General features: G+C 47.3%; 1 protein-coding gene across 1 annotated transcript in view; it reads left to right on the top strand.

The window, feature by feature from the left end:
* Positions 1-21,120, top strand: part of LOC138282989 (E3 ubiquitin-protein ligase TRIM39-like) — a 119,367-nt gene that overhangs the window by 34,092 nt on the left and 64,155 nt on the right. Inside the window, exon 3 of the mRNA XM_069221082.1 lies at positions 20,263-20,493. Within this exon, the coding sequence (XP_069077183.1) occupies positions 20,263-20,493 (231 nt within the window). The remainder of the gene's footprint in view (positions 1-20,262; positions 20,494-21,120) is intronic.

Genomic DNA, 21,120 nt, shown 5'->3' with positions numbered 1-21,120 from the left:
CCCTTATTGTTGCACTGGTTACCTTTCCTCATCCTTTTCCCTGACCTGACAACCCTCTTCCATACGACATTGCAGGACCCATCATACTCATTCCATTAGCAGTATCCATCTCGTCATTCATATTTAACATTATTACTGCTCTCACTCCCATGTCCTGAACCAACTTAGGGCCTGATTTAGATATTGGCAGATGGGTTACTCCATCACATAGATGATGGATATCCTGCCCACTGAAATCTAAATGCCATTCTATCCTATGGGATTTAGATTTCAACAGACTGGATATCTGCCACCATTGTGACGGAGTAACTTCTCTGTCAATATCTAAATCAGGCCCTTAGTCTGTGCAACCATGAACTTTTCTTTCAGCTCTATCGTCTCAAGTGTATTGCTACAATGCGTGGCATAGTGCAAACTCTCATCTAAGGGTTTGGGCTGCCAGCATCTCACAGTGTTTCTGTATCTGTGTGCTTATCTCAGGATGGGGAACACTAATAAACATTACCACAAACCTCCTAGATTATCTCTCACTGGTTCATTCACTCCATTGTTCTCTCTTTGAGCCTGCATCAGGCGCTCAATGTAGGCATGGACAGATTCCTTGACTTTCTGTCCGGTTCTGAAAATCTTGGGGCAATCTATTTCTTTCTGGGGAATTTTTGTCTACAGATTATTAATGACCTGTTCGTTGTTTTTCTTAAAAATGGGCGGCACAACATTTGTGGCTCCTACTCTCTGTGCCTCTTCACTCAACCAATCAGCTGTCCTTTTGCACTCTGCCCCTAAATCCTTCGGGACTGCTACATCAAAGAGCACATCCAAGTCTTCCCATAACACCTTTGATATTGTCACAGCCATGTCTATCTGTGTGTACCATTTGTCAGGATTCTCTCTTAGTTTTGGAAGTTAGTTTGCAAAATGGAACAAATCTGCTTGAGACCAGGAGACATGCACAAAAGCTCATCCCCGCACTTACTATTAGTGTGTGACTGACCGGTCTGTGCCAGCCTTCCACTTCCAGACGAGTTTCTGACCACATGGGGTGAGTGCCTTTGTGCACTCTGTGGCCAGAAACAAAGCCTGTCCTAGGTGGAGGTGCTTCACACCTCCCCCTGCAGGAACTGTAACACATGGAGGTGAGCCTCAAAGGCTCAAGCCTGGTGTTACAATGCCCCAGGGCACTCCAGCTAGTGGAATTGCCCACCCCCTGTACGCAGCCCCCACTTTTGGCGGCAAGTCTGGTGAAATAATGAGGAAAACAAGGAGGAGTCACCCCCTCTGCCAGGTCCACCCCTAAGGTGACCAGAGCTGAAGTGACCCCCTCCTTAGAAAATCCTCCATCTTGGTTTGGAGGATTTAGCTCAATAGGGATAGGGATGTGCCCTCCTCCCCAAAGGGAGGAGGCACCAGGAGGGTGTAGCTACCCTCATGGACAGTAGCCATTGGCTACTGCCCTCTAGCCCCAACACACCCCTAAATTTAGTATTTAGGGGCGACCCTGAACCCAGGAAATCAGATTCCTGATGACCTACAAAGAAGAAGGACTGCCTAGTTGAAAAACCCCGCAGAGAAGGAAGACAACTGCTTTGGCCCTAGCCCTACCGGCCTGTCTCTAACTTCAGAGAACCTGCACCAGCGACGCATCATGCGGGCCCAGCGACCTCTGCCGACTCAGAGGACTACCCTGCAACCACAAAGGATCAAGAACTCCTGTGGACAGCAGACCTGTCCAACCAAAGAAAGAAGAAACCATCTTTAAAGGGACTCTCACCTCACTCCAGAAACGTGAGTCCCCATCACCCTGCACCTGACGCCCCTGGCCCGTGTCCAGACAAACCAATGACCCAGAGGGGATCCCTAGGTGACTCCGACGACGTGTCCACCCTGGACTTACCTCTCTTCACCCCCACGATGATGCTGCAGAGGGAATCCCGAGGACCCCCCTGACCCCGACTGCCCGGGACGAAGATATCTGACGAGAAACACTGCACCTGCAGCCCCCAGGCCTGTGAGAAACCAACCACCGGTGCAGCAGTGATCAGCAGGCAGCCCTCACCCTTGCCTAGTTGGTGGCTGGCCCAAGAGCCCCCCCCTGTGCCCTGTCTGCAACGTCCGAGTGACCCCCGGGTCCCTCCATTGAATCCTATTTCAAACCAGACGCCCTGTTTGCCCACTGCACCCGGCCGCCCCGTGCCTCTGAGGGTGTGTTTTGTGTGCCTACTTGCCCCCCCAGTGCTCTTTAAACCCCCCTGGTCCGCACCCCGAGGACGTGGGCACCTACCTGCCAGCAGGCCGGAACCAGAGCACCCCCTGTCTGTATAGGCACCCATGTTATTTTGGCTCCTCTTTGACCTCTGCACCTGACCGGCCCGTGTTGCTGGTGCTAGGTTTTTGGGGTTGATTTGAACCCCCAACGGTAGGCTACCTATGCCCCGGAGACTGAACTTGTAAGTGCTTTACTTACTGTGATAACTAAACTGTACTTACCTCCCCCAGGAACTGTTGAAAATTGCAGTGTGTCCACTTTTAAAATAGCTTATTGCCATTTTATGAAAAACTGTGTACATTATTGTTTTGGTTCAAAGTTCGAACTATATCTATGCAAAGTATCTTACATTTAATGTACTTACCTGCAAACTGAATCTTGTGGTTCTAAAAATAAATTAACAAAAGAATATGTTTCTATATAAAAACCTATTGGTCTGGAGTTAAGTCATTGAGTGTGTGTTTTCACTTATTGCTTGCGTGTGTACAACAAATGCTTAACACTACCCTCTGATAAGCCTAACTGCTCGACCACACTACCACATATAGAGCATTAGTATTATCTATTATTGCCTCTGTCAAGCCTCTGGGGAATCACTGGACTCTGTGCACACTATATCTCATTTTGATATAGTATATACAGAGCCAGCTTCCTACATTGGTAGATCAGCGGTGGGATCTAAGACTTTGCATTTTCTGGACTACTCAGCCAATACCCGATCACAAGACTAAATTCCAAAATTGTCATTAGAAAATTTATTTTTGAATTTTTGCTATTTTTCTAAATTTTTAAAAGTCCTGCTAGGGCCTTGTGTAAGTCACTGTTAGCATTTCTTTTTTTATGTTTAAAGGTTTTGTAAAAAGTTAGCATTTAGGTACTAGAAGTAGTTTTTAGTTTCTTAGAGACATAGGGGGTCATTCTGAACCGCCATTTGGCCGCACCGCGGTCAAAAGACCGCTGGTGCCATTCCGACCTTCCCACAATGTTAGCGCCCGCCGGCCCAGCGGGAAGGGGGCCTGCAACATTGAAGCCGGCTCCGAATGGAGCCGGCGGTGTTGGGTCGCGCTTTTCACTGTCTGCTAGGCAGACAGTGAAAAGCAGGCTGGGGCCCTGTTAGGCATGGGCAGTGCAGGGGCACCAGGACACCAGTTCCCGCAAGCCTCTTCCTGGCGGTGTAAACCGCCAGAAACAGGCTGGCGGGAAGGGAGTCAGAATCCCCTGAGCAGCGCTGCTTTGCCCAGCTGGGGGAAATCCGGCGGAAAACCGCCAGACCCAGTTTTCTGACCGCGGCTTTACCGCCACGGTCAGAATGGGCAGGGAAGCACCGCCAGCCTGTTGGCGGTGCTTCCTCCATTCGCGGCCCTGGCGGTCTTTGACCGCCAGGGTCGGAATGACCCCCATAATGACCAGCACAGATGAGATGGTGGTGGAACTCAACCTCAACCCTTACCTCTATCTAGGAATGGCAGAGCTAAGGACTCTCTGTAAGCTGAAAAATATTACAACAGGTTCCACCCCTACCAAGGTCAAGCTCCAGAGCTCTTGGCAGAATATACAAGGGACCACACCACTGAGGTGGAAGACCTCCCCTCAGATGGGGAAGAAATTAGTGAACATTAGTGTTCTAATTAGAGAGAACAGGGCTCCAAGACCCCTGTCTCCACAAATCAGACTCAGAGACTCTGGTTCTTCCACAGGGGAGTCCAGTTCTACTGAGAACATTGAGGGCAGCCTCAATGAGGAGGACATCCTTTTAGCAAGGATGGCCAAAAGGTTAGCCTTGGAGAAACAGCTCCTGGCTATAGAAAGGGAAAGACCAGAAATGGACTTAGCACCCATAAATGGTGGCAGCAATATAAATAGGGTCAGAGAGAATACAGTCATCCTAAAAATCCCCAAAGGGACTGTTTCAAAATATGAGGAGGGTGATGAAATCACCAAATGGTTCATAGCTCTTGAGAGGCCTTGTGCAACCAGAACAGTAAGCAGATCTCACTGGGGAGCTCTCCTTAGGGAAATGTTCACTGGAAAGTGTAGGGATAGACTCCTCACACTCTCTGGAAAAGATGCAGAATCCTATGACCTCATGAAGGCTACCCTGATTGAGGGTTTTGGATTCTCAACTGTGGAGTATAGGATTAGGTTCAGGGGGGCTCAGAAAACCTCGAGCCAGACCTGGGTTGATTTTGTTGACTTCTCAGTCATTGTCATTGTCAATTTATTGATCAATTAGTTAAAACCATTACAAATACTACAAAGTAATAAAACTCATGTGATGCAAGTTCATTTTGAAACAACTTAAACTTAAAGCGGTGAAAGAAATAAAAGGAGTAAAAGAGAGAGAAAAACAAAAAATAAAAGACTTGTTTGCAACAAAGGAATGGTAACACGTGGTTAGAGCCCTTGTGTGCTCTGCTATCTATTCAGCTACCTGGGCTAGCAGCCTCTTGAGTGCTGTCACATATTTTGCACATCTTGCCAATGCCCAGGGAGCGGAGTGTGAAAAGCAAAGGTTAGATATCTCCATACAGGACCGTGCTCCCTGAGCGAACGCTAGTGGTATTATTAGTTGTCTTCTTTCAGCTGCTAAACTAGGACAGCAGCACAGCAGGTGTAGCCAGGTTTCTCGGGGGTAAGAGCAGAGCCTACAGGCACTTTTTTGCCTGTGTACGGACAAAGAAGGATTGACGTCCTTAATTGGGAGGACTAATGTTCGCATGTAAAGAGTTTGGTGCCGGATGCCTATGTTTATTGCTGCTAGGAGGTATGGTTGAGGGGCTCCAACCAAATAAGAATCATTTAGGGCAGGCACAGTTGTGGGTGATTTAGTTAACGATAAATTGGACTCTCGGGAGAGTTCCTTTGCTCTTTTGTTAATTAATGTTTTACCGGCAGCGTAAGTCAATGAGTCTGACAGCTGGATGGAATCGCCCATTTTGAAAGTCTTCTGCGCCTTACTTAATTGCGTGTGCCACGGATTGCCAGGGGTCTCGAAAATCGTTCTCAAGTGTTGTTTTAACGTAAGCAAGTTTGCCTTCCTGAGACTGATGTAATATTTCAAGGTTGCCGCTTGGCAGTCTATCTGTTGTGACTTTAGGCCCATTTCCAATCTGAGTCTGGTGCGACGTGTGTATTTTGGTTGTTTGTAGAATTTTTAAATATGCCCTGCTGTGGGCCTGTTCTTTAGTGGATTCCAAGGACACTAGAAATGCCGGGTAACCATATTGCAAAGGGGTAGTAATGTCACCTTTGTTACTCTCAGTATTGGTTCAGCCGAGGCACTTCTGAGTTGATTATTCAATTTGGCAACCTTGTATGCGATGGCAGCAGCCTTTTGTCTGATTGCGTTTTTCTGTGCCTCTACCGTGTTGTTTTCTGTGAACCACACCCCCAAGTAGTTGTATCTCCTGGCTGTGCAGATGATCTGACTTCCCAATTGCCAGGGTTTGAGTTTTTTGTTCTTGTACCTTCTGAATATTAGGACTTTGGTCTTTTGATGATTGACCTGCAACTGGTTGTCCTTGTTAAAATTATTTAGGGAATTTAAAGCTCGCTGTAGCCCAGTTTTCGTACAGTCCATTATGACAATATCGTCCACGTACTGGATGATTTGGAGCCTTGTGGGGCCCAACTTCAGTAAGACCGAACTTCTAGCATTCAAGTATTTCTCCAAATCTGCAGTGTACAAGTTAAACAGTAGCGGGGCCAAAGCACACCCCTGCTTTAGGCCTCTATTTGTTACTATTTTCTGTGATAGTGACCCAGGCCCGGTCGGACCCGGACCGAGGTACTGGAGTAGAGTGAAATGATGGCTTTTAGGAGGTGCATAGGAATTTCCCATAGTGACAGCTTCTTCCACAGGGTATCACGGTCGACCCTGTCGAAGGCCGCGCTGTAGTCAATAAAACGGCTGATGACCAAAGCTGACTGCCTGACGCTGTAAGTATGCAAGTACCATGATGTTATTCACTGTGAGGCCCCTGCTCTGAAGCCAGATTGAAAAAATGACTGGATTTGGCACTCTTCTACCCAGGATTCCAACTGATCCAACAGCAGTCAGGCGTATATTTTAGCCTCCACATCCAGGAAGGCAATTAATCGATAGTTTGTTGCTAGAAAGCGGTCCCCCTTTTTATAAATTGGACACAGTATAGAACCTCTCCAGGATTACGGAACTGTGGTCAGGTAGTACGCGTTATTGAAACAGTCTGTCAGCTTCTCTGCCCAGTCTGATGGGGCACATTTAAACAGAGTAGCAGGTAGACCATTGGGTCCTGGCACCCCATCCTTCCTAGTCCTTTTTATGACGTTCTCGGTCATGCTCATGGAAAAGGTGGTTGAAGTCGTAGGAGAGAGATTGTCGCTTTGTGGGGTCAGAGGGTACTGAACACTGTCCCGGCTGTTGCTGGCGAAACTTGATGCTGGGTTGATGTTTGTATATAGAGTTATTACGAAGGAATTTAGCCTCTAGTCTCTGCCTTCCCCACGGCACCCGACAGGGTCTGAGAAACAGTATATCACATTGACCCCTGGCTCTGCCATGTGGAATATCAGAGGTACTGTGGGGCCATTGTTGTTGTACAGCTCACTTTAAGTATTCTGATTCAGTCCCCAACTAGCCATGCTCTCTTTCCTGACCTCTGGGATGAAATGTTGCAATACATCTCTGTCCTTGGTGGAAAAGTATGTGAAGTTCTTTTGTGTAGGCAGCACCTGCAGGCATCTCTGGTCAGCAGGGTCAGCGCTGCCACTGATGCAGCACACCATGCATGACTTACTGGGTAATGATGCTGCAATCTTTGCCCCTGCCTAGTCGATGCGGTCATGACTCATGATAAGGGCGGTGATGCTCACAACCTTAAGTAAGCTGTGGCAGTGGTAGCACCACTCGAGGAGGTTGTGACAGGGTTGTGGTGCTCATAGTCATTGAAATCATGACCACAAGCTTGGGTTCTTCTCAGGCCCACTCTCAAACCCTGTACCCAATCAGCAGCTTCCCACCATCTGTTTCACAGAGGAGAGCACTCTCTGCAGGTGTAGTTGCCTTCTGATAGTGACATTCTTCTTGCAGTACATGTAAGTTCCTCATGCCCAACCACCAACGGTATCTAAAATGTCTTTAGTTCTTCAGATGCTCTTGGTGTTAAGTGGCACAGCGGAACTGGTAGCTTGTCGAGTTCTAACAGCCTCCTTCACTGGGGAGACATTTCTGGGACCTCGGACATCACATGTAGTAAAGCAGGAATCACCTTATCTTGTGATGCAGTGTGGGCTTAAAATTGTCTGGCATCCTTTGCATCCCCTCTCCTTCTGAGCTGTCTGTTTTCCATCAAAGGGCATCTCCTATGCCTCTCCTGAGCATTCGGTCAGGTCACTCCTTTGAAGCACGGTCAAGGGCACCCAATGTGGCAGACTGGTTGAATATTCCTGGTTGATGTAGCTACACCAACTGTGGTTTTCTCAAGAATCCCCCAGTCATTACTTGTGTGTTGCTCCTGGCGTCTATTCAGGAAAGCTTGTCACAGTCACTGGAAGTTAGTTTTTTTAAATTGCAGACAGACAATTGTGTATTCCTGCAGCTTAGTTCCGAGTCTAGTTCAGAGCACTTTGCACTTTCCATACAGATTTAGAAAGCCAGAGTCTTTGTCTTAAAGCCCACAGGATCAATTTAAATCTGATAGAAAGTGTTAGGCCAAGGTGGAAGCCGATAGTATGGTTTTAAGAAGAGAAAAATTAGCTATATTGGAAAAGGACTCAATGATGAATTTAATAAATAGATATGCTCCTGCAGGTGGTGATGTAAGGATAAAAGCAGTTGACATCCTGTGCCATAGTTCAGGCGGTACAGGCTTAGATATAAATTGTTTGGAGTGCACTAATTTTACTTAAATGGGAAATTCCCCAAGCCAGAAAATAATGCTCAACATCCTTAGTTATGGATGGCCACCAGAAGGATCGCTGTCCTAACGAGAGTGGCTGTAGGTCCTCAGTGTCATTACACATTCACAAAACCTCTTCCTTACGTTCCTTGGTAGGAGTGAGTAGAGGCTGTTGTTGAACTTACATATCTTCTTGGACAGACAGTGATTCAGTTAAGTCTTTAACAACCTTAAGAATAAACTGAGAATGAGTGAGACACATGTCTACAGATGTTGTACAGCATCAGTTATTTGATTGGGTTGAATGATTGCTTGAACAAAGGTGATTGGATATCCTTGTGGCAGCGCATCAGCAAGTGTGTTCTTGGACCGAGGGATATAAGTAATGAAGAAGATGCACTGAGCAAAGCAGTGGTGACTGTTCTCACATTGTCAATTACAGAGGTTCTCTAAGTTTCTGTGATGAGTTTGAATCTCAAATGGACTTGTATTTGGATTTAAGGATGTCTCCATTGTGTGTAGATGAGTTTCATTGCAAGATGTTTTATAAGTCTGTGTAGTTCCGCTCACATTCTTAGTAGGTAAGTGTAGGAGGCTGGGCTGGCTTGTAGTGAGTACCAAGGGGTACTTGCACCTTGCACCAGGCCCAGTTATCCCTTATTAGTGTATAGGGTGTCTAGCAGCTTAGGCTGATAGATAATGGTAGCTTAGCAGAGCAGCTTAGGCTGAACTAGGAGACGTGTGAAGCTACTACAGTACCACTTAGTGTCATATGCACAATATCATAAGAAAACACAATACACAGTTATACTAAAAATAAAGGTACTTTATTTTTATGACAATATGCCAAAGTATCTTAGAGTGTACCCTCAGTGAGAGGATAGGAAATATACACAAGATATATATACACAATAGCAAAAATATGCAGTATAGTCTTAGAAAACAGTGCAAACAATGTATAGTTACAATAGGATGCAATGGGGAAACATAGGGATAGGGGCAACACAAACCATATACTCCAAAAGTGGAATGCGAACCACGAATGGACCCCAAACCTATGTGACCTTGTAGAGGGTCGCTGGGACTATTAGAAAATAGTGAGAGTTAGAAAAATAACCCTCCCCAAGACCCTGAAAAGTGAGTGCAAAGTGCACTAAAGTTCCCCTAAAGACACAGAAGTCGTGATAGAGGGAAAATGCAAGGAAAACACAAATCAGCAATGCAACAACGATGGATTCCTGACTGAGGGTACCTGTGGAACAAGGGGACCAAGTCCAAAAGTCACAAGCAAGTCGGAGATGGGCAGATGCCCAAGAAATGCCAGCTGTTGGTGCAAAGAAGCTCTTACTAGGCTGAAGAACTGTGAATACTGCAGGATCGACAAGGGCTAGAGACTTCCCCTTTGGAGGATGGATCCCCCACGCCTTGGAGAGTCGTGCAGAAGTGTTTTCCCGCCGGATGGACGCCAACAAGCCTTGCTACACGCAAATCGTGCGTTTGGCGTTTTTGGATGCTGCTGGGGCCCAGGAGGGACCAGGAGGTCGCAAATTGGACCTGAAGAGAGAGGGGACGTCGAGCAAGACAAAGAGCCCTCGCTGAAGCAGGTAGCACCCGGAGAAGTGCCAGAAACAGGCACTACGAGGATGCGTGAAACGGTGCTCGCCGAAGTTGCACAAAGGAGTCCCACGTCGCCGGAGACCAACTTAGAAAGTCGTGCAATGCAGGTTAGAGTGCCGTGGACCCAGGCTTGGCTGTGCACGAAGGATTTCCGCCGGAAGTGCACAGGGGCCGGAGTAGCTTGCAAAGTCGCGGTTCCCAGCAATGCAGCCCAGCGAGGTGAGGCAAGGACTTACCTCCACCAAACTTGGACTGAAGAGTCACTGGACTGTGGGGGTCACTTGGACAGAGTCGCTGGATTCGAGGGACCTCGCTCGTCGGGGTGAGAGGAGACCCAAGGGACCGGTAATGCAGCTTTTTGGTGCCTGCGGTTGCAGGGGGAAGATTCTGTCGACCCACGGGAGATTTCTTCAGAGCTTCTGGTGCAGAGAGGAGGCAGGCTACCCCCACAGCATGCACAAGCAGGAAAACAGTCGAGAAGGCGGCAGGATCAGCGTTACAGAGTTGCAGTAGTCGTCTTTGCTACTATGTTGCAGGTTTGCAGGCTTCCAGCGCGGTCAGCAGTCGATTCCTTATCAGAAGGTGAAGAGGGAGATGCAGAGGAACTCGGCTGAGCTCATGCATTCGTTATCTAAAGTTTCCCCAGAGACAGACCCTAAATAGCCAGAAAAGAGGGTTTGGCTACCTAGGAGAGAGGAGAGGCTACTAACACCTGAAGGAGCCTATCACAAGGAGTCTCTGACGTCACCTGGTGGCACTGGCCACTCAGAGCAGTCCAGTGTGCCAGCAGCACCTCTGTTTCCAAGATGGCAGAGGTCTGGAGCACACTGGAGGAGCTCTGGACACCTCCCAGGGGAGGTGCAGGTCAGGGGAGTGGTCACTCCCCTTTCCTTTGTCCAGTTTCGCGCCAGAGCAGGGGCTAAGGGGTCCCTGAACCGGTGTAGACTGGCTTATGCAGAATTGGGCACATCTGTGCCCAAGAAAGCATTTCCAGAGGCTGGGGGAGGCTACTCCTCCCCTGCCTTCACACCATTTTCCAAAGGGAGAGGGTGTCACACCCTCTCTCAGAGGAAGTTCTTTGTTCTGCCATCCTGGGCCAGGCCTGGCTGGACCCCAGGAGGGCAGATGCCTGTCTGAGGGGTTGGCAGCAGCAGCAGCTGCAGTGAAACCCCAGGGAGGGCAGTTTGGCAGTACCAGGGTCTGTGCTACAGACCACTGGGATCATGGAATTGTACCAACAATGCCAGGATGGCATAGAGGGGGCAATTCCATGATCATAGACATGTTACATGGCCATATTCGGAGTTACCATGGTGAAGCTACATATAGGTAGTGACCTATATGTAGTGCACGCGTGTAATGGTGTCCCCGCACTCACAAAGTTCAGGGAATTGGCTCTGAACAATGTGGGGGCACCTTGGCTAGTGCCAGGGTGCCCTCACACTAAGTAACTTTGCACCTAACCTTTACCAGGTAAAGGTTAGACATATAGGTGACTTATAAGTTACTTAAGTGCAGTGTAAAATGGCTGTGAAATAACGTGGACGTTATTTCACTCAGGCTGCAGTGGCAGGCCTGTGTAAGAATTGTCAGAGCTCCCTATGGGTGGCAAAAGAAATGCTGCAGCCCATAGGGATCTCCTGGAACCCCAATACCCTGGGTACCTCAGTACCATATACTAGGGAATTATAAGGGTGTTCCAGTAAGCCAATGTAAATTGGTAAAAATGGTCACTAGCCTGTTAGTGACAATTTAGAAAGAAATGAGAGAGCATAACCACTGAGGTTCTGATTAGCAGAGCCTCAGTGAGACAGTTAGTCACTACACAGGTAACACATTCAGGCACACTTATGAGCACTGGGGCCCTGGGTTACCAGGGTCCCAGTGACACATACAACTAAAACAACATATATACAGTGAAAAATGGGGGTAACATGCCAGGCAAGATGGTACTTTCCTACACAAACCCCGCCCCCCAAACGAAGGACAATAAGACTAGCCATCACCTGATGAGTCTTCATTGTCTAAGTGGAAATATCTGGAGAGTCCATCTGCATTGGAGTGGCTACTCCCAGGTCTATGTTCCACTGTATAGTCCATTCCCTGTAGGGATATGGACCACCTCAACAATTTTGGATTTTCACCTTTCATTTGTTTTAGCCAAAGTAGAGGTTTGTGGTCTGTCTGAACAATGAAGTGATTGCCAAACAGGTATGGCCTCAACTTCTTCAGAGCCCAGACCACAGCAAAGGCCTCCCTCTCAATGGCAGACCAACGCTTTTCTCTAGGGGTCAACCTCCTACTAATAAAAGCAACAGGTTGATCCTGGCCCTCAGAATTAAGTTGTGATAGGACTGCCCCTACTCCTAATTCAGATGCATCAGTTTGGACATAGAATTTTTTAGAGTAACAAGGGCTTTTCAGGACAGGTGCAGAGCACATGGCCTGCTTCAGCTCCTCAAAAGCTTTCTGACATCTTGCTGTCCACAATACCTTTTTAGGCATTTTCTTGGATGTGAGGTCATTAAGAGGGGCTGCAATGGAGCCATAGTTCTTAATGAACCTCCTGTAATACCCAGTGAGGCCTAGGAAGGCTCTCACCTGAGTCTGAGTGGTAGGGGGAACCCAATCAATAATAGTTTGGATTTTCCCCTGAAGTGGTGCAATCTGTTCCCCACCAACATGGTGTCCCAGATAAACCACCTTACCCTGCCCTATCTGGCACTTTGAAGCCTTGATAGTGAGGCCTGCCTTTTGCAGAGCCTCCAAAACTTTCCATAGGTGGACCAGGTGATCATCCCAACTGGAGCTAAAGACAGCTATATCATCCAAATATGCTGCACTGAAAGCTTCCAGCCCTTGCAGGACTGTGTTCACCAACCTCTGAAAAGTGGCAGATGCATTTTTCAAACCAAAAGGCATTACAGTAAACTGGTAATGTCCTCCAATGGTAGAAAATGCAGTCTTAGGTTTAGCATCTTCTGACAATTTGATCTGCCAATACCCTGCAGTCAAATCAAAAGTGCTTAGATACTTGGCAGATGCCAGTGTATCTATGAGCTCATCTGCCCTGGGTATAGGGTGAGCATCAGTTTTGGTTACCAAGTTGAGACCTCTATAGTCTACACAAAACCTCATTTCCTTCTTTCCATCTTTAGAATTGGGTTTTGGTACCAGTACCACAGGAGAAGCCCATGGACTGTCAGAGTGCTCAACCACTCCTAGTTCCAACATTTTCTGAACTTCTTGCTTTATGCAGTCCCTGACATGGTCAGGCTGCCTATAGATCTTACTTTTGACAGGTAAGCTGTCTCCAGTATCTATAGTGTGCTCACACCAAGAAGTGGTGCCTGGCACAGTAGAGAAGAGTTCTGAAAATTGTCCTAGGAGATTTATGCAATTATCTTTCTGCTCAGCAGTAAGACAATCAGCCAAAACTACACCTTCCACAAGAGCATCTTGTTCTGTGGAAGAGAAGAGATCAGGTAGAGGATCAGTGTCTTCTTCCTGTCCCTCATCTGTTGCCATGAGCAGGGTGAGATCAGCCCTGTCATAGTAGGGTTTCAGGCGGTTGACATGGAGCACCCTAAGGGGACTCCTGGCAGTGCCTAAGTCAACCAAGTAGGTGACTTCACCCTTCTGTTCAACAATTGTGTGGGGTCCACTCCATTTATCTTGGAGTGCTCTTGGGGCCACAGGCTCCAAGACCCACACTTTCTGCCCTGGTTGGTACTGAACCAAAACAGCCTTCTGATCATGCCATTGCTTCTGGAGCTCTTGGCTGGCCTGAAGGTTTTTACTGGCCTTTTTCATGTACTCAGCCATCCTTGATCTGAGGCCAAGTACATAATCCACAATATCCTGCTTAGGAGCTTTTAAAGGTTGTTCCCAACCCTCCTTTACAAGTGTGAGTGGACCCCTAACAGGGTGTCCAAAAAGAAGTTCAAAGGGGCTGAAGCCCACTCCTTTCTGGGGTACCTCCCTGTAGGCAAAAAGGAGGCATGGTAGAAGGATATCCCATCTCCTGCGGAGTTTTTCAGGGAGACCCATAATCATGCCTTTGAGAGTTTTATTAAATCTCTCCACCAGTCCATTTGTTTGTGGATGATAGGGTGTTGTGAACTTGTAAGTTACACCACACTCCTTCCACATGGCCTTTAAGTATGCAGACATGAAATTGCTTCCCCTGTCTGATACCACTTCCTTTGGGAAGCCCACCCTGGAAAATATTCCCAGGAGGGCCTTTGCCACTGCAGGTGCTGTAGTGGTCCTTAAAGGAATAGCTTCAGGATACCTTGTGGCATGGTCCACTACCACTAAGATAAACCTATTGCCTGAAGCAGTAGGAGGGTCAAGGGGGCCAACTATGTCAACCCCTACCCTTTCAAAGGGAACCCCAACCACAGGCAGTGGGATAAGGGGTGCCTTTGGAGTGCCACCTGTCTTGCCACTGGCTTGACAGGTTTCACAGGACTTGCAAAATTATTTTGTGTCCTCAGACATCCTAGGCCAATGAAACAATGGTACCAATCTGTCCCAAGTTTTCATTTGACCCAGGTGCCCAGCTAAGGGAATGTCATGTGCCAGTGTTAGGAGGAACTTTCTGTACTCCTGAGGAATCACTAATCTCCTGGCAGCTCCAGGTTTAGGATCCCTATGCTCAGTGTACAAGAGGTTGTCCTCCCAGTAAACTCTGTGAGAGTCACTGACATCCCCATTAGCCTGTTTGACAGCTTGCTGTCTGAGACCCTCTAATGTGGGACAGGTTTGCTGTGCCACACTCAGCTCCTCTCTGGCAGGCCCCCCTTCACCCAAAAGCTCAGCAGTGTCTGCTTCCAGCTCCTCTGGTGTAGGTTCTGCACAGGGAGGGAATTCTTCTTCCTCAGAAGTAGAATCCACTGTAGAGGGAGGGATAGTAGGAAGTGGTTTGCTTCTACTAGCCCTAGCTTTAGGGAGCACTTGGTCCATTGTTCCAGGATCCAAGCTTCCCTGTCCTTTTTGCTTTTTGGCCTGAGCCCTTGTCAAAGCAAAAATATGCCCTGGAATGCCCAGCATTGCTGCATGGGCCTCCAACTCCACATCTGACCAAGCTGATGTCTCCAAATCATTCCCTAATAGACAGTCTACAGGTAAATCTGAAGCTACCACAACTTTCTTTGGACCAGTTACCCCCCCCCCCAGTTGAGATTTACAACAGCCATGGGGTGGCTTTATGTTATGTTGTGAGCATCGGTTACTTGGTACTGGTGTCCAAGTATGTGTTGTTCAGGGTGCACCAGTTTCTCAATCACCATTGTGACACTGGCACCTGTGTCCCTGTAGGCCTGGACCTCAACACCATTTATTAGGGTTAGTTGCTTGTACTTCTCCAAGTTATGGGGGCAAGCAACCAAAGTGGCTAAATCAATAGCCCCTTCAGAGACTAAAGTAGCCTCTGTGGTCTCCCTAATCAGACCAACCCCAACTAAATTACCAAAAGTGAGCCCAGCTACTCCCTTGGATTGGCTATTAGTAGGTTTGCTCCCACCACCACTGCTATTAGTAGGGACACTAGGTGTAGCAGTAGGGGTTGTAGTGGTAGGAGCTGTGGTGCCTTTCTTTGGACAACTGGGATCTGTTGTCCAATGGCCTTTTATTTTACATAAATAGCACCATGGTTTATTTTCCTTGTTCTGATTAAAGGAGGATTTGGACCAACCACCCCCACCAGAGTGTTTTTGTGGGCCTGATGAAGACTCATTTTTAGATTTGTCCCCACCCTTGTCAGAAGACTTACCATCCTTCTTTTTGTTGCCATCTTTGTCACCCCCTGTATGAACTTTTCTGTTCACTCTTGTTCTGACCCATTTGTCTGCCTTCTTTCCCAATTCTTGGGGAGAGGTCAGATCAGAGTCCACCAAGTACTGGTGCAACAAATCAGACACACACTTATTAAGAATATGCTCTCTCAGGATCAAGTTATACAGGCTGTCATAATCAGTAACTTTACTGCCATGTAACCACCCCTCCAAGGCCTTCACTGAATGGTCAATAAAATCAACCCATTCTTATGAAGACTCCTTTTTGGTCTCTCTGAACTTTATCCTGTACTGTTCAGTGGTTAAGCCATAACCATCCAGGAGTGCATTCTTAAGAACTTGGAAATTATTAGCATCATTTTCTTTCACAGTAAGGAGCCTATCCCTACCTTTTCCACTAAATGATAGCCATAGGATAGCAGCCCACTGCCTTTGAGGGACATCCTGTACAACACAGGCCCTCTCAAGTGCAGCAAACCACTTGTTAATGTCATCCCCCTCCTTATAAGGGGGAACTATCTTGTGCAGATTCCTGGAATCATGCTCTTTTGCAGGATGACTATGGGGAATACTGCTGCTGCCACCATGGATATCTAAACCCAACTTCTGTCTTTCCTTCTCTAATTCAAAAGACTGTCTATCCAAATCCAGCTGTTGCTTTTTAAGCTTCAGTCTGGTTTGTTCCACCCTCAACTTATTGAGTTCCCTCTCTAACATTCTGTCATCAGGGTTGGTGGGAGGGACATTTCTAGAAACAGAGCTATGATGGGAATGAACAGAAGGAGACCTGTCCCTTACAGAAGCCAACTTAACAGCTTGGTTTACAGAAACATTACTACCAGTATGGTGAGAATAAATGCTTTTGCTATGATGTGAGACAACACTATTTATTTGGTGTGGCTCATCATCATTACCATCTATGCTAGATTGTCTAGTAATGGGCAGGCTAGGAAGTTTCTTTCCTGAATCTTTTCCTGGGGGAGTCCCTGAATCAGATTGGGAACTATTAGGTACTTTTTCAACAGAAGGGGCACCTATGGCCTTATCCTGTTCTCTAAGCATGTTAAGTAACATTTCCAAGGAAGGATTCTTCCCTACACTCAAACCTCTCTCTATACAGAGACTCCTTGCTCTCTTCCAGCTAAGGTTGTCATATGCAAGTTTGGACAGATCAACACTTTGGCCTGTGCCAGACATTTTTAGAGAGAGTTAAAGTGATAGAAAAAGAGAAAAAAGTTTTCAGAACTTTTTGGAAAGACAGAAAAAAAACTTTTTAAACTTTTAAGAACTTTTTGAAAGTTTAGGAGTACTTTTCAGCACTTAGAAAAGAGTGAAAAGAGGAAATGCAAAACTTTTTGGCTATGTGTATATACACTGACCTTGTTTTGTATATTTTTCTCTTATGAAAAGTACATTGACAAGAGTGGTAAGTAGTCTCAAGCACTTATCCCACCACTGCACAACCAATGTAGGAGGCTGGGCTGGCTTGTAGTGAGTACCAAGGGGTACTTGCACCTTGCACCAGGCCCAGTTATCCCTTATTAGTGTATAGGGTGTCTAGCAGCTTAGGCTGATAGATAATGGTATCTTAGCAGAGCAGCTTAGGCTGAACTAGGAGACGTGTGAAGCTACTACAGTACCACTTAGTGTCATATGCACAATATCATAAGAAAACACAATACACAGTTATACTAAAAATAAAGGTACTTTATTTTTATGACAATATGCCAAAGTATCTTAGAGTGTACCCTCAGTGAGAGGATAGGAAATATACACAAGATATATATACACAATAGCAAAAATATGCAGTATAGTCTTAGAAAACAGTGCAAACAATGTATAGTTACAATAGGATGCAATGGGGAAACATAGGGATAGGGGCAACACAAACCATATACTCCAAAAGTGGAATGCGAACCACGAATGGACCCCAAACCTATGTGACCTTGTAGAGGGTCGCTGGGACTATTAGAAAATAGTGAGAGTTAGAAAAATAACCCTCCCCAAGACCCTGAAAAGTGAGTGCAAAGTGCACTAAAGTTCCCCTAAAGACACAGAAGTCGTGATAGAGGGAAAATGCAAGGAAAACACAAATCAGCAATGCAACAACGATGGATTCCTGACTGAGGGTACCTGTGGAACAAGGGGACCAAGTCCAAAAGTCACAAGCAAGTCGGAGATGGGCAGATGCCCAAGAAATGCCAGCTGTTGGTGCAAAGAAGCTCTTACTAGGCTGAAGAACTGTGAATACTGCAGGATCGACAAGGGCTAGAGACTTCCCCTTTGGAGGATGGATCCCCCACGCCTTGGAGAGTCGTGCAGAAGTGTTTTCCCGCCGGATGGACGCCAACAAGCCTTGCTACACGCAAATCGTGCGTTTGGTGTTTTTGGACGCTGCTGGGGCCCAGGAGGGACCAGGAGGTCGCAAATTGGACCTGAAGAGAGAGGGGACGTCGAGCAAGACAAAGAGCCCTCGCTGAAGCAGGTAGCACCCGGAGAAGTGCCAGAAACAGGCACTACGAGGATGCGTGAAACGGTGCTCGCCGAAGTTGCACAAAGGAGTCCCACGTCGCCGGAGACCAACTTAGAAAGTCGTGCAATGCAGGTTAGAGTGCCGTGGACCCAGGCTTGGCTGTGCACGAAGGATTTCCGCCGGAAGTGCACAGGGGCCGGAGTAGCTTGCAAAGTCGCGGTTCCCAGCAATGCAGCCCAGCGAGGTGAGGCAAGGACTTACCTCCACCAAACTTGGACTGAAGAGTCACTGGACTGTGGGGGTCACTTGGACAGAGTCGCTGGATTCGAGGGACCTCGCTCGTCGTGCTGAGAGGAGACCCAAGGGACCGGTAATGCAGCTTTTTGGTGCCTGCGGTTGCAGGGGGAAGATTCCGTCGACTCACGGGAGATTTCTTCGGAGCTTCTGGTGCAGAGAGGAGGCAGGCTACCCCCACAGCATGCACAAGCAGGAAAACAGTCGAGAAGGCGGCAGGATCAGCGTTACAGAGTTGCAGTAGTCGTCTTTGCTACTATGTTGCAGGTTTGCAGGCTTCCAGCGCGGTCAGCAGTCGATTCCTTATCAGAAGGTGAAGAGGGAGATGCAGAGGAACTCGGCTGAGCTCATGCATTCGTTATCTAAAGTATCCCCAGAGACAGAGACCCTAAATAGCCAGAAAAGAGGGTTTGGCTACCTAGGAGAGAGGAGAGGCTACTAACACCTGAAGGAGCCTATCACAAGGAGTCTCTGACGTCACCTGGTGGCACTGGCCACTCAGAGCAGTCCAGTGTGCCAGCAGCACCTCTGTTTCCAAGATGGCAGAGGTCTGGAGCACACTGGAGGAGCTCTGGACACCTCCCAGGGGAGGTGCAGGTCAGGGGAGTGTTCACTCCCCTTTCCTTTGTCCAGTTTCGCGCCAGAGCAGGGGCTAAGGGGTCCCTGAACCGGTGTAGACTGGCTTATGCAGAATTCGGCACATCTGTGCCCAAGAAAGCATTTCCAGAGGCTGGGGGAGGCTACTCCTCCCCTGCCTTCACACCATTTTCCAAAGGGAGAGGGTGTCACACCCTCTCTCAGAGGAAGTTCTTTGTTCTGCCATCCTGGGCCAGGCCTGGCTGGACCCCAGGAGGGCAGATGCCTGTCTGAGGGGTTGGCAGCAGCAGCAGCTGCAGTGAAACCCCAGGGAGGGCAGTTTGGCAGTACCAGGGTCTGTGCTACAGACCACTGGGATCATGGAATTGTACCAACAATGCCAGGATGGCATAGAGGGGGCAATTCCATGATCATAGACATGTTACATGGCCATATTCGGAGTTACCATGGTGAAGCTACATATAGGTAGTGACCTATATGTAGTGCACGCGTGTAATGGTGTCCCCGCACTCACAAAGTTCAGGGAATTGGCTCTGAGCAATGTGGGGGCACCTTGGCTAGTGCCAGGGTGCCCTCACACTAAGTAACTTTGCACCTAACCTTTACCAGGTAAAGGTTAGACATATAGGTGACTTATAAGTTACTTAAGTGCAGTGTAAAATGGCTGTGAAATAACGTGGACGTTATTTCACTCAGGCTGCAGTGGCAGGCCTGTGTAAGAATTGTCAGAGCTCCCTATGGGTGGCAAAAGAAATGCTGCAGCCCATAGGGATCTCCTGGAACCCCAATACCCTGGGTACCTCAGTACCATATACTAGGGAATTATAAGGGTGTTCCAGTAAGCCAATGTAAATTGGTAAAAATGGTCACTAGCCTGTTAGTGACAATTTAGAAAGAAATGAGACAGCATAACCACTGAGGTTCTGATTAGCAGAGCCTCAGTGAGACAGTTAGTCACTACACAGGTAACACATTCAGGCACACTTATGAGCACTGGGGCCCTGGGTTACCAGGGTCCCAGTGACACATACAACTAAAACAACATATATACAGTGAAAAATGGGGGTAACATGCCAGGCAAGATGGTACTTTCCTACAGTAAGAGAGGTAGAAGATCGAGTATTTGTAATCCTGAGATTGAAAATCAATAGTCAGTAGAGTGTCCAATTCTATTAACTTCCTGAAACACATCATTATCACTAGATTCAAGCGATTCAAAATCAGATTTCTTGCTCCAATCATCATCTTTCTTGAATATCTTGAGAAGGAATGAAGGGGCGGGCTGTCTGACACTGGAAGCTTCCCAGAATCTAATCATCATGTCTTTGATGCTGACAGAACAAGATGAGAGCCGAGAAGCAGAGAATTGAGTCTGAGATTGAGCAGCTGCACCAGCTCCTGAGAGATGAAGATCTGACACTGTATCGGAGACTGGAGGAGTTGGAGAAGAAAATTACCATGGTAGAAAATGCAAATATCTCCAAACTGTCCAATCAAATCACCTCTCTCAACGCCCTGGTAGCAGATCTAGAGAAAAAATGCAAGGAACCAGCCTCGGACCTCCTGAAGGTGAGACACTGCTTGGTAAATACAAGACAATACAGAAGTGCTCCATTCATATTGTGTGTGATGGGTTGAATGTACGTGAGAACATGCAGGATCAACATAGAGGGTCAATTCACAGCAACCTGTATTCTGACAACCTAATATAATATACAGACAAGTTAATCTAACTGCAAATGCTTCTGTTCTGACAGCCCAGCGCAATGTACAGGCAAATCCAGTACAGAGCAAACTCCTTATATACTGACACTCCGACACAGCATAAAGAATATGATAGGCTGGGTCATGTGACTTCATTCAGAATATCAGACTCTTCTCTATCATGTGACCTCTTTAAGAATATCACAGACCGGTCTGTGTCATGTGATCCCATTCAGAATATCAGACTATGCTGTCCTGTCACTTGGTACAGAATATCAGACTTTGCAGTCTCGAGTGACCCTATTCAGAATTTTAAACTCTCCGCTGTGCCATGTCACCCCTTTCAGAATAAAGCTGTGCTATCCTGTGACCTTGTTCAAAATATCAGACTCTGTACCTTGTTGTGTGGCCAGATTCAAAGTGTCACAGATGGTGCTGTGCCCTGAGCCAGTATTCAGAATATCACAGATTGTGCCATGTCACACGGCCCTT

This window comes from Pleurodeles waltl, chromosome 2_2 (genome assembly GCF_031143425.1).
Source record: "Pleurodeles waltl isolate 20211129_DDA chromosome 2_2, aPleWal1.hap1.20221129, whole genome shotgun sequence".
Lineage (NCBI taxonomy): Eukaryota > Metazoa > Chordata > Amphibia > Caudata > Salamandridae > Pleurodeles > Pleurodeles waltl.
This window is presented reverse-complemented; position numbering and strand designations above follow the sequence as displayed.